At 58.6% G+C, this 13,730-nt stretch overlaps 1 protein-coding gene across 1 annotated transcript in view; it reads right to left on the bottom strand.

Moving 5' to 3' along the window:
• Positions 1-13,730, bottom strand: part of ANO1 (anoctamin 1) — a 158,944-nt gene that overhangs the window by 16,674 nt on the left and 128,540 nt on the right. Inside the window, exons 15-22 of the mRNA XM_065883194.1 lie at positions 13,173-13,244; positions 11,024-11,101; positions 10,029-10,103; positions 6,487-6,688; positions 6,202-6,313; positions 4,991-5,048; positions 3,151-3,251; positions 2,440-2,585 (exon numbers count right to left, since the gene is read on the bottom strand). Coding sequence (XP_065739266.1) covers positions 2,440-2,585; positions 3,151-3,251; positions 4,991-5,048; positions 6,202-6,313; positions 6,487-6,688; positions 10,029-10,103; positions 11,024-11,101; positions 13,173-13,244 — 844 coding nt within the window. The remainder of the gene's footprint in view (positions 1-2,439; positions 2,586-3,150; positions 3,252-4,990; positions 5,049-6,201; positions 6,314-6,486; positions 6,689-10,028; positions 10,104-11,023; positions 11,102-13,172; positions 13,245-13,730) is intronic.

Genomic DNA, 13,730 nt, shown 5'->3' with positions numbered 1-13,730 from the left:
AGCATCACTGCGTCTCCAACAGCCCCCAGCGCCCCCCTCCGTCGGGCCCCGGGGAGCCGGTCGGGGACCGCCGCCCACTGTCTGGACAATCTCGCCCCTCTGCCTCCCTCCCTCACTGTCCCTCCTTCTGCTCATCGTGGGCCGGCGGGGCAGGTCGGGGAGAGGGTGCTGAATGGAAGTGAGTGGAGGGAGCTGGCTCAGGAACTGCACAGCCGGACGTCGCCCAAGGGCGCTCGGTGCCAGGTGGGAAACAGGGAAGCCGGCAGAACGCGGCCCCGGGCCCAGCGGGCTGAGCGTGACCATTGTTAGCGCGGCGGGGTGCGTGGAGGCTCTGTGTGATCCCTCATCCCAGAGCCACGTCCCTGGCCCCTCACGTGCCCCACGGGGGCTCCGCGGGATGCTTCTGCGGATGCTGGCCTCGCCTGAAGGCTCTGGAGATGATGGACGGGATGGAGGCCACTGGATAAGCTCGGCGTCGGGGCCAGGGGGCTGCTGAGCCCCGAGGCTGCGGGTTCCCCGACTCCCGAGTGACACTGCCTCCCCTTGCAGGGACAGCAGTGGGGAGGGCAGCAGGAGGCACGGGTGGGTCACGCCCACCGGGCCTTTTCTTCCACCTACCCCATCCCAGCCCGAGTCGGCCTGGAGGAGACTGCCAGGCACAGGGTGGCTGCTCCTTGGGTGGGCAGGAGGGGCCTCCCCCAGGAATTTCATTTCACTAAACCCCAGAGGACCCAGGGCTCTCCAGCCACCATAAAAGTTAAAATCTGGGGACTTCCCTGGTGGCACAGCGGTTAAGAATCCGCCTGCCAATGCAGGGGACATGGGTTCGAGCCCTGGTCCGGGAAGATCCCACATGCCGCAGAGCAGCTAAGCCCGTGCGCCACAACTACTAAGCCCACGCGCTGCAACTACTGAAGCCCGCACGTCTGGAGCCGGTGTTCCACAACAAGAGAAGCACCCGCTCGCTGCAACTAGAGAAAGCCTGCGCGCAGCAACGAAGACCCAACGTAGCCAAAAAAAATAAATAAATAATAGTAAACTTAAAAAAAAAATGAAAATCTGGGGAAATGACCGACTGCAGTCTCTCAGCAGATCATAGGCTGCTGTTCTCGGTGTCCATCCGCCCACGGGGTCAGGCAGTGGAGACCCTCCTCCCAGGCCCCACGATGAACATAAACAGCCGGGCAGAGGGCAGGCCTGGGGAGGCGGCACCCACAGGGCGGGGAGCTGCCCGTCCGCCTCCGGTTCAGCCTGGATTTGATTCCGGGACAAAACAGAGGATGTCACCCAGACACCACACCATCTCCTTGTCTTAAGTCTCAGAGTGTTATGGCACCGGCGTCCGGGAAGCTGGGAGTGACTTACTGGGACCAACTCTGCCAACAGGGAGGGAGGCGCCCGCGGTACAATTAAACAGAACTGCTCCTGAAACCCAAGGCCACCCCACCCCTGAGCAGCCCACCCTGCAGACCAGTCCCTGGCTGGTTTGCCCAGGTGCCTGTTGAAACGCAGAGTCCCGGGTCCCACTCCGCGAAGACCAGGATTGGGCCCGGGAACCAGCATTAACTTTTTTTTTTTTTTTCTGCACTGCGAGGCTTGAGGGATCTTAGTTCCCCGGCCAGGGATCAAACCTGGGGCCCCGGCTGTGGAAGCCCAGAGTCTTAACCACTGGACCGCCAGCGAAGTCCCCCAGCATTTAAGATAAGCTGTCCATGGTGGTTAGGGGGCACGACACAGGGACCCCTCTGCGTGAGTCTCAGCTTTCACTCATCCATTCATTCAGGGAGCACATATTGAGCACCCACTGTATAGCTGGACCTGTGCTAGGGGCAGGGGGTACAGCAGTGAAGACAAAAGACCTGCTTTCATGGAGCTTTGATTCTACAGGAGAGGCAGATGGTGGAGGAATGAGAAAGGGTTGGGGACTAAAGATATCAGCTGTGGTGAGAACCAGAGAGCAGGGGGAGGGGCTGCGCCTTTTAAACCCTGTGGTGGGGAAGACCCCTCTGGTGGGGGACATTCTGAGCAGAGCCCTGGAGGAAGGGAGAGAGGGAGTGACGCTCATACCAGGGGAAAGCGTTCCGGGCAGGGCACAGCCAGCGCAAAGGCCCCTCGGCAGGAGTGACCTCTGTGAGTTTGGGTAACAGCAAGGAGGCCAGCGTGGCCCAAGTGGAGGGAGAGGTCGGAGGTGGGGTCAGGGAGGCTCCAGGTGGCTGCCGCGCAGGCCACACCTGGCCTGTCCCCTCTCTCTCTCGCCCCACTCCTGGGAGTCATGTGCCGCCTCTGGGCATCCTCCCATCCAGCGGCCCAGCTGCAGGTGACATGGCTGAGTCCTGGGTGTGTCCCGCTCCGTGCAGGGACCGCAGCGAGCCCCAGGCGGCCAGCTGGCCCTTTTCCGTCCTGCCCCGTCTCCCAGGACAGGATTCTCCCGTCACTCACTCATCTCCATGTACTCCGGGGTGAGGCCCGCGAAGGGTTCCAGCGTGTAATCCACCTCGTACCGCTGCTTCTTCTTTACGTACTCGTCGTGGTCAGAGGGGCTCTGGTGCTTCAGCCTCAGATAACGGATGAACTTCTTCATTTTCCTGAAAGACACATGACGTCACCTCGGTTAGGTTTCCAGGAAGGTGGGCTCGGGGGTCTGGCACCTCCAAGCTGTTTTTCCAATTCTCTGAGCCATCGAGCGTTCTCAATCCTGAACGAACATCTTGGTGATGACCCCTCTGTTGATGATTTCCTTGGCCGTTTTCCCCAGGGGCAGGGGGCAAGCCTCACTGCTCTGTTTGTGACATGAGGAAACGGAGGCCAGGGAGGGCCCCTCAGGTGTCAGGGGTCTGTCCATCCCCAAGCAGACGTGACTGCCTTGGACCACGGAGGCTGGCACGTGGGTTTGGGGCCGCCTGTGGGTACCCTGCGTCCTCAGCCAGTTGGGAGCAGGGGTCGTCCTGGCCTCGTCCCTGGCCTCGTCCCCTAGGGGTGGCTACTGCCCGTCTTCCTCCCGTGTCCTCACCACCTCCCTGTTTCCGGTGCCCCCAGCCTGGTCCAGGCCCTGCATCACCTGTCACCCAGACTACCGCAAGAGCCTCCCGAGCGCCCCGAGGCCCCGATCTCCCCCTTGCTCCGCCGTGACCTGAAGCCGACGCTACTCACGGGATGCCGATCTCAAACAGGTTGTTCTGGATCAGCTGCTTCCCCAGCATGATGATGCTTAGCTGGATACACAGCTCCATCAGGCAGCCCCCCGGGGCGCACTGCGCACAGAGAACGGCGTCAGCCCCGCCCCGCCCTGCCTATCGGGAGAGACGGCCCCAGCTCCCAGCGACGGGGGTCGGCCCTCCTCGCGACGGGCTCCACATCGAGCCCCCGGAACCTTGGAATGGAACCTTATTTGGAAATAGGGTCTTTGCAGATGTGACCGAGTTAAGATGAGGTCACGCTGGCATAGGGTGGACCCTGCTCCGATTGCCGGTGTCCTGATAAGAGGAGGAAACACACAGGCACACTGAGGGGAGGAGGCCCCGTGAAGACGAGGCAGAGATTGGAGAGGCCCATCGATGAGCAGGGTGAGGCCAAGGATCGCCCGCGGCCGCCAGAGCTGGGAGAGAGGCCTGGAGGAACCCTCCCTAGAACCTTCGGAGCGAGCGTAGCCCTGCGGACACCTTGAGTTTGGACTTCTGGCCTCTGGACCCATAAGAGAATAAATCTCTGCTGTTTTAAGCGACCTGGTCTGCGGTATCTTGTTACAGCAGCTCCGGGAAGCTAGTACAACCTGGCCAACAGGCTCTCGGGGCTGCAGCAAGGCTCAGAGTGGAGCACACTGCCAGGGAGCAGGCAGCGGCGGGGCTGGGTCTCAGGGCTGCTCCTGCCGCAGGGCCACGCAGGCTAGGGCCGTGCAGCTGGGCAGCCGCGGGGTGAGGGAGCCTAATGCCCTGTGGGTTTGTACCGGGGGCCGGGCAGGCCGTCAGAAGCTTAACTTGTCCAAGTGAAGGGAACTCAAGGGACACTGGGTGACACTCTGGGGCACAGCTCACTCCTCTCTGAGTCCTGAGCAAAACTTTATATACCATTACCAAAGAATTTATCTGGGACAGCCATCAATCTCATTAAAAAAAAAAAAAGACGTCCTCCGCTTTATTCTACTCCACAAAGCATTTCCTCAACTTCTCCAATCATTAAAGAGCTTAACAGGGTGTCATCCATGTAAATGACGTGTTGTATGGCGGGGGAGCACGTCGTGGGCTTCTCGCAAACATCCCTTACTGCGGATGAGGCCTATGTCTTGGGATGTTCAGGGGCCGGCATTTAGGTGGTTGAACTTCTAGACTGTGCCCCAGGCAGCCAGATGACCCTGTACCTGATGCCCACCCCAATCCTCCCCACCCTGTTTCACAGAATCTTTATCAAGAAGACCCTGATAAAAAAAGAGCCTTCTTTCCCGATATGCTGAACTATTCTGGAAGTTGGAAATTTGGACTGGTTTCCCTGAGACCTGAAGCCTGGCTTGGTCTGACGGAGCTGACGGAGCAAGTCTGGGGGCCAGGACTCAGCGGCAGAAGGCAGCTGGACGACTCACCAGACCTGGAGTGGCCGGAATCGCTGAGCAGAAGCCCAAGGTCACCAGCATTCCGCTGGGCGGGGAGAGAGGTGGGCATTTCAATGTTAAAGTAAAAGAAGCATAGCTGAGTCCTGTTTTTTCCTCACTAATTCATCTTAACCAAAGAGAAAAACATTCAAGGTCTTACAGAAAAAGAAAAAAAAAAAAAAAAAAAAAGCGGGTGTAACTTTTTGGCTTCCATGACCCTGAAGAGATGTTCTCCTTTTAGGGTAATCCTATATGGAGATCGAAATCCTATATGGAGATCTCCAAAGGAGATCGAAGCCCCATCCCTGCAGCTGGAGAACAGAGCAGGGGTCTCTCAGGGCAGGGAACCGTCAGGTTTGCTGTGAGGACGGAACCAAGAAAGCGGAGCAGCGTGTACGATCTCGTTACCTCTTCCATCCGGAAAGAACGGAAAATGTACACGTAGTCGCCTGGGCGTCCAACAAACCTGCAACAATTGGGGGTCATTCAGAGAGGGGAGAGCGGGCTCGGGGGGACCCCCAGGTGGGGACTGGGCCGTGTCATGATTCCCCAGGTCAGAGCCTCCCGTGTCTCACAGGCTTTTCCCTCCGCCCACGTCACCGACTAAGAATCAGCCACAGGGGTTTTCTGGCGGTCGAACGCTCATGTGATTCCTAAACCAACAGGTGGGTAAGAAAACACAGCTTCAGCGGGAAACCAAGAGGCTGAAGGGCAGATAGAGGGGAGGAGCCCAGGAAGGGAAGAAGGTACAGCAGCCTAAGGGCAGAGGGCGCCACCCGCCGTGGCAGGGTCACGGAACCACGCTGGAGGCTGTGGACCGGCTGGGGTGCGGGTGGTCCCTGAGGCCTCCTCTCAGCCTCCTGTGGGATGAGGGAGTAGGGGGCCTCTGAGAGCCTGCTCCGATGTGGGTGTTCTCAGCGGGGCCTGGGCACCTCGGCCCAGCTCCAGGACCCCAGGGTGGAGTGGTACTTATAAATCACATCATGCCAAGGAAGGTGACTTCGGAAGGGGTTCTGGGATCAGCCCTGCCAGCCTCTAGGCGGAGGGGTGGTGGGGAGTCTTGGTGGGTGGGCCACAGGCCCCGATAAACCCAGGACGGCTCCAGAGGGTCAGGGCATGGGGTTCACCCCCCCCACCAGCCTGGAACACCAGCGGCTGCCCTTCCTATATCTTCTCCTGCAGCCCTCATCCCCCGCACTGTGGGAACCCCTGGAGCTTGCTGCCTGGGATCCCTGCTTCCCAGGGTTCTGTTCCCTGAGGTCCTCAATGTCTAGGGTCCCTGCTTCCCGGGTCCCTGCTGCTTGGGGTCCCTGTTCCCTGGGGTCCCTGCTTCCCAGGGTCCTTATTCCCTGGGCTCCCCGATGTCTAGGGTTCCTGCTTCCCAGGGTCCCTGCTGCCTGGCGTCCCCAACGTCTAGGGTCCCTGCTTCCCAGGGGACCCTGCTCCCTGGGGGCCCAGCGGGAGCCAGGCCTCTCCCCCCAAACTCGGTGGCAGTGGGAGCCACACTGACTGCTCTGCCCTGGGCCCAGGTGCCTCCCACCTGAAGAGAGATGAGGGAGGGGAGCCTTCTACTGGACTGTGGGAAAGCAGTGTGTTTCAGTCACCGAAGAAGCCCCTACCGGCCTTTGAAGAACGCCACGTAAAAGATGGGGGTGTAGGAATTCACGAACTTCAGCAGGAAAGCCTTGAAGATCAGCCTCTCCTCGAAGCTCTTCTCCGTCTTTGGAACCTCTAGAAGGAGTGAGACATGCGCCGCTGAGCCACTGCCCCGGGCCAGGCTGACCACTTCCCTCAGCTGTCACAGCAGTGAGGCTCAGAGAGGGTGAGTGACCAGCCCAAGGCCCCACAGCCGGAGGGAGGCGACCTGGGGCCGCCTGGCTCCAGGGCTCGGCCAGGGCACTCACCGATCTTGGTGAGCCACCTGGCTATGCAGCCGTACACCTCGTCCAGGAGGATGATGACCACCAAGTTGATGATGACCGCCGTGGCCGTGACAGTGACCCGGATGTTGGACCGCACGGAGGGGGAGGAGTTCATGGCTAAGGCGGCGGCCGTAGAGATTCTGTAGATGATGACGCCGAGGACGATGGCGAAGGTCACTGCGATCTGTGGAGGGAGGAGGGGATGCTCTTGGCTGGGTCCCCTTGGGCCCATCGGAACCTACCCCGGCTCCCTGGGCCCAGCTGTCCCCCCACCCAGGAGTAGTTCCACTGCAAAACCAAGATGGGTGTTTCTTGTCACCCACCAAATGCCATGGGCTTTATGGGTGCTCACTTCACAGATGAATGAGTGGCTAGGTTCTGTTTCGTAGAAGAGGAGACATGTTCAGAGAGGTTGCGCCACCAGGCCAGGTCACCCAGCACGTGAACTGGGATTTTTCCAGGTGTGCCTACCAAGCTTGGACGGCAAGGTTCTGCCACTCGCTATGGGGCATCGTGACGTCTTGCCCACTGTCCCCGACACGACTTAGGGTCGCTGCAACCCCAGAAGCTGCCTGGCTTGTGTGACGGCAGGCTGACTACAGGGGGGGCTTCCCCCAAGCCTGGATGACCCTGAGTGGAAGCAGTGACGTTCTCCATGCTATTGCAAGAGGTGGGTGGGGCGTGGGATGGTCTGGTCCCACTGGCAACGCTGCAGGCCTGGCTGGGACAGATGGATGGGGTCCCTTCTCCCAACCTCGCCAGGAGCCACCCACACCCTTCGGCTTGTCCCTGGGAACGAGACCCTCATCTTGCCCAAACCACTGTGGGACCAGAACATTCCCTAAAACTTGGACTGGCGGTCGCTTGAGAGGCCGGGCTAGGCTAGGCTGACAAGTCTGTTCTGTGTGGAGCCGTGTGTCTGCCTGGGCTCGTCTTCCTTATCCCCCAAGGCCCTGACTCGCCCTGGAAGACCTTGTCCTCACTCTGTCCTGTCCGAACGGTGAGGATGCCTGCAAATCCCAGTCCTGAGGGGACACTGAATGGAGGGCAGTTGTGCAGGGCTGTCACCCGAGCCCGACTGCACTACACCCTCTGTGTGTCCAGGGTCCTGGGCATGTCACTCCCGCTGAGGCTGTGCAGGGCGGCCCACCCCTGACAGAACGGCCCCTCGAGGCTCCCAGGACAGCCCTGGAGGGGCACTGAGCCATGCTGTGTGCCTCTGATTGCAGCTTGGAAGGGCTATGGCTGCTTCACCCCAGAGGGAGGCCACAGCGACGGGCATCTCCCAGGAAGCTCTTATTGTAAATTTCGGGCCAGTAACTCTGTAGCTGTCCATATCTGCGGGCGACTGAACGGTGACCACACACGCCCGGGGAACGTCCTGATGAAGTGGGGGCGCCCTGTGGTGAGGTGTGGGTACCTCTCCCCGCCAGCTCCCAGCTCCTGGAATGCAGGCTTTCCTGGGAAAATCCCTCGCTCCTGCCAAGAGGCCCCTCCCAGGGGAAGGCACCGCCCTGGGCTCTGGGACGTCCCTCCTGCCTGTGCATGGAGGTGCAGACGGGGCACCAGGCCTGCAGGGTGACTCAGCAAGGTGTCATGGGGGTGCACCGGCCTTTCCCTGTCAGAGGGCCGGTGCACCCCCATGACAAGCCCTATAGCTGTGTCCCCTCCTGGGTGCAATGCCCCCTCTGGAAGGTAAGGGCTGTGAGGGCCAGGGTTTGGCCACTGTGTTCATACCAGCATCTCCAGGGTCAGGAGCACGGGGGCACCTTGTAGGTGCTTGACTGCTATTTGTTCGGGGAAGGAAGCTCCCGAGTGCAGGACAAAACCGATTCATCTGTGATGGGGTCCCCAGGACCTCAAGGGCCAGCTAGTTCCCTAACCCACTGTCCCACCTTTGCGGCAGTGACAATGTGCCCATTTCCCCGCCCCTCTGCAGACGGGGGGGCCAGATGCAAGCAGAGGTGTGGGCAGGCCTTCTGGGAAAGCACATTCAAAGAGGGGCAGCCTCCGCTGGCCTCTGTCTCCTTCCCCTTCCTCCTGCCTGGAAAGTGGAGGTGATATTGGAGGTGGGGCAGCCATGTTGTGACCAAGAGGGACACAGGCACAGGACAGGTGTGCAGAAGGCCAGAGAAACCTGACGGAGGTGCCAGACCAGCCCTCCACTGCCCACCATCTTGATCCTTATTACGAGAGAAACTCGAAACCGCCTGGAGACTATTCAAGGAAGTGACCCGTAACACGAGGGCTCTTGCCCGAACTTGCTGTGGCGCAGAAGGGCCCACAGCCTCCCACCTCCTGTCGCCCCCTCGCTGGACCTTCCGTGCTGACATTGCTGCTTCTCTGCCAGGAGGGGCTGAACCTTGCTGCCTGAGTCTTCTATTTCCCGCACCCCGTCCACCGTCGGGTGAGCCCCGTGGATGCTCCAGGCAGGGACCACGTCATCCTACGTTACCCCGCCAGCACTCCTGTGCTATTTGGGGAGTGTGCTCCAGGATCCTCAAAACACGGCTGGGCCCACTGCCACCCACTCATCCTGACAGCCCAACGGCCCTCCCCCCACCCCCCAGTGGCTCCCAACCCGTGGTCTTGGGGGTCCCCACCACACATCTCTTTACATCAGAGAGGTCCTTCTTGCCGTGTGAGAGAGTGTTAGGGGAAACGGAGTCCTCCCTCTGCTTCCAACTATTCAGGTTAGGGGGCCTCAGATGCCACCCCCAGTGGAAAACCAAGGCAAGCCCACCTGTGTGTCTCCAAGTTCATACGGAAGGGCGGGGGGTGTCTCAGGGCAGATTGTCTGCCTGGCCTCTGGTCTGGGGAGGGGGTGAGACCTCTGGCCTCCGTTTCCTCAGCAGCAGGAGGGGGACAGGCAGCTGTGAGGCCCTCAGGCCACTGGGCACAGCCCAGCCCTTGGTCCACAGCAGCCATGCGGATGACCTTGATAGCAAGGTCATCGCTACAGTGACCACAGGTGGCCCTGACCCACTGTGGGGGGAATGAAAGCATGGCTAGCATGGGCCTGAGGCCTTCCAGGGATGCAGCCCAATTAACTGGGGATTAAAATCCCCTAATAGAGCCGGCCACAGAGTTGGCAATTCATTCAAATCAGCAGCGGCCGGATGAACCTGGCGTCACCGGCCCTCTGTCACCTGCGTGGCATCGTCCTGATTTTTGTCCTGTGTGTTCTTCACTTACTGGTTTTCTTTAAAAGCCCTCCGTTTTGTCTTAAATAATACCTGTGAACTCCTAGGTTTGAATGACTAGTTACTTATACGTGTCACTCTCAGAATGAAAGATGGGTGTCAGGGACGAAAGGAAACCACCGCACGGGGCCTAGGACTTGGGAAGCCCCCTGGGGGGTCACTGCAGAACCCTGGCCCCTCCCCAGTTTAGGGGGCTGGTGGAATCCCCCCACCACCCTGCCTAGCCTGGGATGAACACAACTGCCACGAGGATGGCTGGCCCCATCCAGGTGAGCACCGCACACCTTGGTACACCTCCCTCCTTTACCTCCCAGAGCTCACCATGAAGATGATGGAGACCAAGTTGGTGAAGTAGGCTGGGAACCGGTCTTTCCAGGTCAGCTTCACCTTGTCTGTCTGCAACACGAACAGGGCTGGGTCAGCAGTGGGGACCATCCCAGTGGGAAGATGCGTGTGTGCACGTATGTATGGGCGTGAACAACTTGGACAACAGAAACACGGTTAAAAAAAGATGATGATGAGCGAATGCAAACATCTGGCATCCGGGGCCTTATTCCCGATGAAACGATGCTAGGAAATGATAGAAATAATAGTTGTCTGAAAAAGTGAGTCCTCTGTGTACGGGGCGTGATGGTGCCAGAGGCTTTTCTAAATTAGATGATCAGACCCCCGTCTGGGAGAAGCCTGGACTCCTTTTCGTGGCTGAAGGTCTCCTTTCCAAGGCCAGAAGATCTAAGCTGTTTTCCTTCGCCACCCAGACCATAAGAGTAATTTTCCTTTGCAGAGCAAGTTGAAACAAGCCACCAGCGCTCTAAGTTCAAAGGCTGCCCGCCACGTAGCGACGGCGGAGAGCGGGGACACGTGGTCCGAAGGCTCTGGCACAGGGACAGCAGGGTCTGGAGGGACCTGAAGTGGACGCTTGTTGCTAACCTGGGATGTTTCAAAAATGGGGTGGATTTTGAATGGGAAAAATGCACGGACGAGGTCAAAGAATGCTGGCAGGCATGACACCCGAGGCCACGCATTCCAGGGCAGGTGGCATGCGTGTTAATGAGACCAGGGACCACTGGCAGGCAGCTGTGACAGGCACGTTTCACAAGCTCCAGAGACAGCCGAGCTCCCCCCACAAACCCACCACAGCCATGCAGAGACACCTCAACACACGTCACAGCCCGTGGGTGCCGAAGGAAGGCAAAGCAACGTGCGTGTGAATGTTAAAAGGATAATACAGCAGTCAGAGTCGGTTGAGGAAAACACAGTGGACTTCGGTCATCTGCAAACACTCAAGCCTCGCGACGGCCCGACGTGACATGTACCAGTTTCACCCCCGCCATGGCTGTCTTAACCCTCTGCCTCCATTTGTTTGCTGGCTCCTCTGGAAGGTGCCGGCGCTTCTGGGGCGGGTGGAGGAAACAAGAGAGCACCGTGGGGTGAGACCGCCACCCAGGCTCCCATCGGCCCCCTGGGCAGCCAGCGCATCCCTGGCTGTGCCGGCTGCTGGGGCTGATTCAGGCTCTGGGCATCTTAAACCCATCAGAGACGGCAGAGACCCACATTCTAAAAGAAAGGCTGCCACAAAGGTAATGGAAATGAAAACTCCAGCCTGGAAGCTCGGTGGGCTCCAGGGGGCCCCTCTCACCAGACGGCGGCCGTAATTCAGCCGGTGCATCTTATGTAAAGGCGAGGGTGACCCTGAGCATTTTACGCCACCGTGAAGGAAGCCACGCTCAGAACCCTAACGCGTCAACGAAGGGGTGGATCTTTTCTTTCCTAAACAAATTCGGTGCCATAGCTGGGGGAATAATTAAAACCACAAAGTTGGGAGCCAGGGAAATGGAGGGGAAAATCAAGAGAGGGTGTGGCCCCACGGAGGCATTCCGGGCCTGGCGTCACCATCAGAGGCTGGCAGAAATGAACCCCGATCTTTGTCGCTCTTGTGATCGAAGAGCTCGGGTCAGTGACCGGGAATCTGGCATGGCTGCCCAGGCCCGGCACTCGGGCTTGGTCGAGCCCCTGACTTAAGTGGATGTGACATGGGCCACTGAGCCCCTTTTTCCTTAGGAAGGAATGAAATCCCATCCACGTTCACGCTACGAGGGGCCACCGTAAAGCCGTGGGGTGGACTGTCAGGGGGCGAGGATGCTGCACACGGGTCGTGGTGGCTCACCATGGGGACCTGGGGGCTTCAGAGCAGCGGCGACCACGGCTCTCCCTTTAGGAGAGGGGACGCAGCCCATGGGGGGCTGTTGGAGCCCTTGGTTCAGGGCCACAGGGCGGCCGCGCTGAAGGCAACGTGCTCGGGACATGCGTTCTGATGTGTTAAGTTACAAGGCCAGTCTCCTCATTTGGGGTGAGGACTCACGCTTTTGTGGTTATTTTCTCTGCGCCCTCGGTCCCTCTCAGACTCTGAGCTCAGGGAAGTGCACCCGCTTTCTGGCTGCAGGAGGACCGGGCTGGGCTTTTTGCTCTGTTACGGGAACTGGGGCCCGAGAGGGGCTTTTGCTGTACCCACTTTGCCCCCCCAGGAGGGGACTTTTGATAATTGGGACCCCCAGCCACTGTGTACCAGCAAACTCTGTCCATGGGACACAATGACAAGAAAAGATCGATGCAGGGGTTCGCTCTGGTCACTCCCAGAGGCCGAGGGTGCAGATGTGACACAGAACACCGGGATCCGGGAAGAGTGTCCCACAATTGTTCCCCATCCCTTCAAGACCTGACTTTCCAGCCTCAGTGAGAGGTGGACAAGGGCCCCGGGGCTCTGTGCTTGTCCCATGTCATATAAAGAACCTCCGTTAAAAAAATAACCAAAGCACCCCCAGAGGTTTGTGAGAATTCAGGCTGCAAACATGACTGCCGATTTGAATGAGAGGTTTTGAGGAAAAAGAAAGGCATTTGTTATAAAAAAAAAAAAAAAAAAAAGGCGACGGCTTCAGGAACATCACAAAAGCACTTCTCTCTCTCATTCTCACGGTCTGTGGGTGAGACAAGGAACTGGCCAGCAGCTCAGGGACCCTGTTGGGGCAAACCCTTCCAACCATCATTCAATGTAGAACTGGAGTGCTGGACATAATGACCACCCAGAGCAAAAAAGCTGCAAAGCTACTCGGTTCTTGATGCTGAAATGTTGGCTGCAGTTTGAGATCACCCTCAGGATAGATCAAAAAGGTAGATCTCTACTCTAGCAGGTTTGACAAATCGGCCCCTTGCTTGTTTTATAGATAAAGTTTTCTTGGAACACAGCCAGACCCATTTGTTTACCTGTTGTCTATGGCTGTTTTTATCCTACAATGGCAGAGTTGAGTTGCTACGACAGAGGCCTGCAGGGTCTAAAATATTTACTATCTGGCCCTGTGTGGGGGCCGGCCCCCCAACTACACAGTGTTTGCCGATCCCTGGTCTGAAATGTCGATGCATGTAGAATGTCTTACTGCTGGGAAAGCCAACTGGCAGCGGCCACCATACCTCTTTGCTTTTGGATTCTTTCCTAAGAGACTTCTCCAAAACTCTGGCCTCATATTCGGCTCTGGGATGGTCCTGCGAAAGAAACCAAGTCAGCGGGGAGCCTTTGTTAATTTTGTGAGTTTGAGACCCTCAACAGGAGCACGCATGGCAAAATCAGCCCAGACATCCCCTTGGACACCCTTTGAGGCCAGTTCCTAGCTGGCTGTTGGTACCATTTCCAATTTAGAACTCGTTGTATGCAGTTCATCCAGGATTCTCCACCTTGTGGGGAACCCTAGCCCACTGGGAAGGCCACAGAATCGGGCTCTGTGTCCTGCAGGCAGGTCAGTCTGCACCAGGCTGCAGCCCATCCTGCAGGCCACTCACTCTGAACACCCAGCCATGAACTGGCCCCTGAGAATATCCCATCTGGAGCCGTGGGGGTCAGAAGAGATGGCAGGAAGTGTCAGCAAAGCGGGGGCAGACCAGAGGCACCAGACCTCGGGGGAGCCCAGAGCAGATCAGCGAAGGGCACTGGAACAGAAGAACAGGGGTTAAGAGAGACCCAGAGGTGGGGGA

The sequence above is a fragment of the Phocoena phocoena genome, chromosome 8 (genome assembly GCF_963924675.1).
Source record: "Phocoena phocoena chromosome 8, mPhoPho1.1, whole genome shotgun sequence".
NCBI classification, from domain to species: Eukaryota; Metazoa; Chordata; class Mammalia; order Artiodactyla; family Phocoenidae; genus Phocoena; species Phocoena phocoena.
Note: the sequence above shows the minus strand (reverse complement) of the source record. Positions and strands in the feature narration are given on the sequence as shown.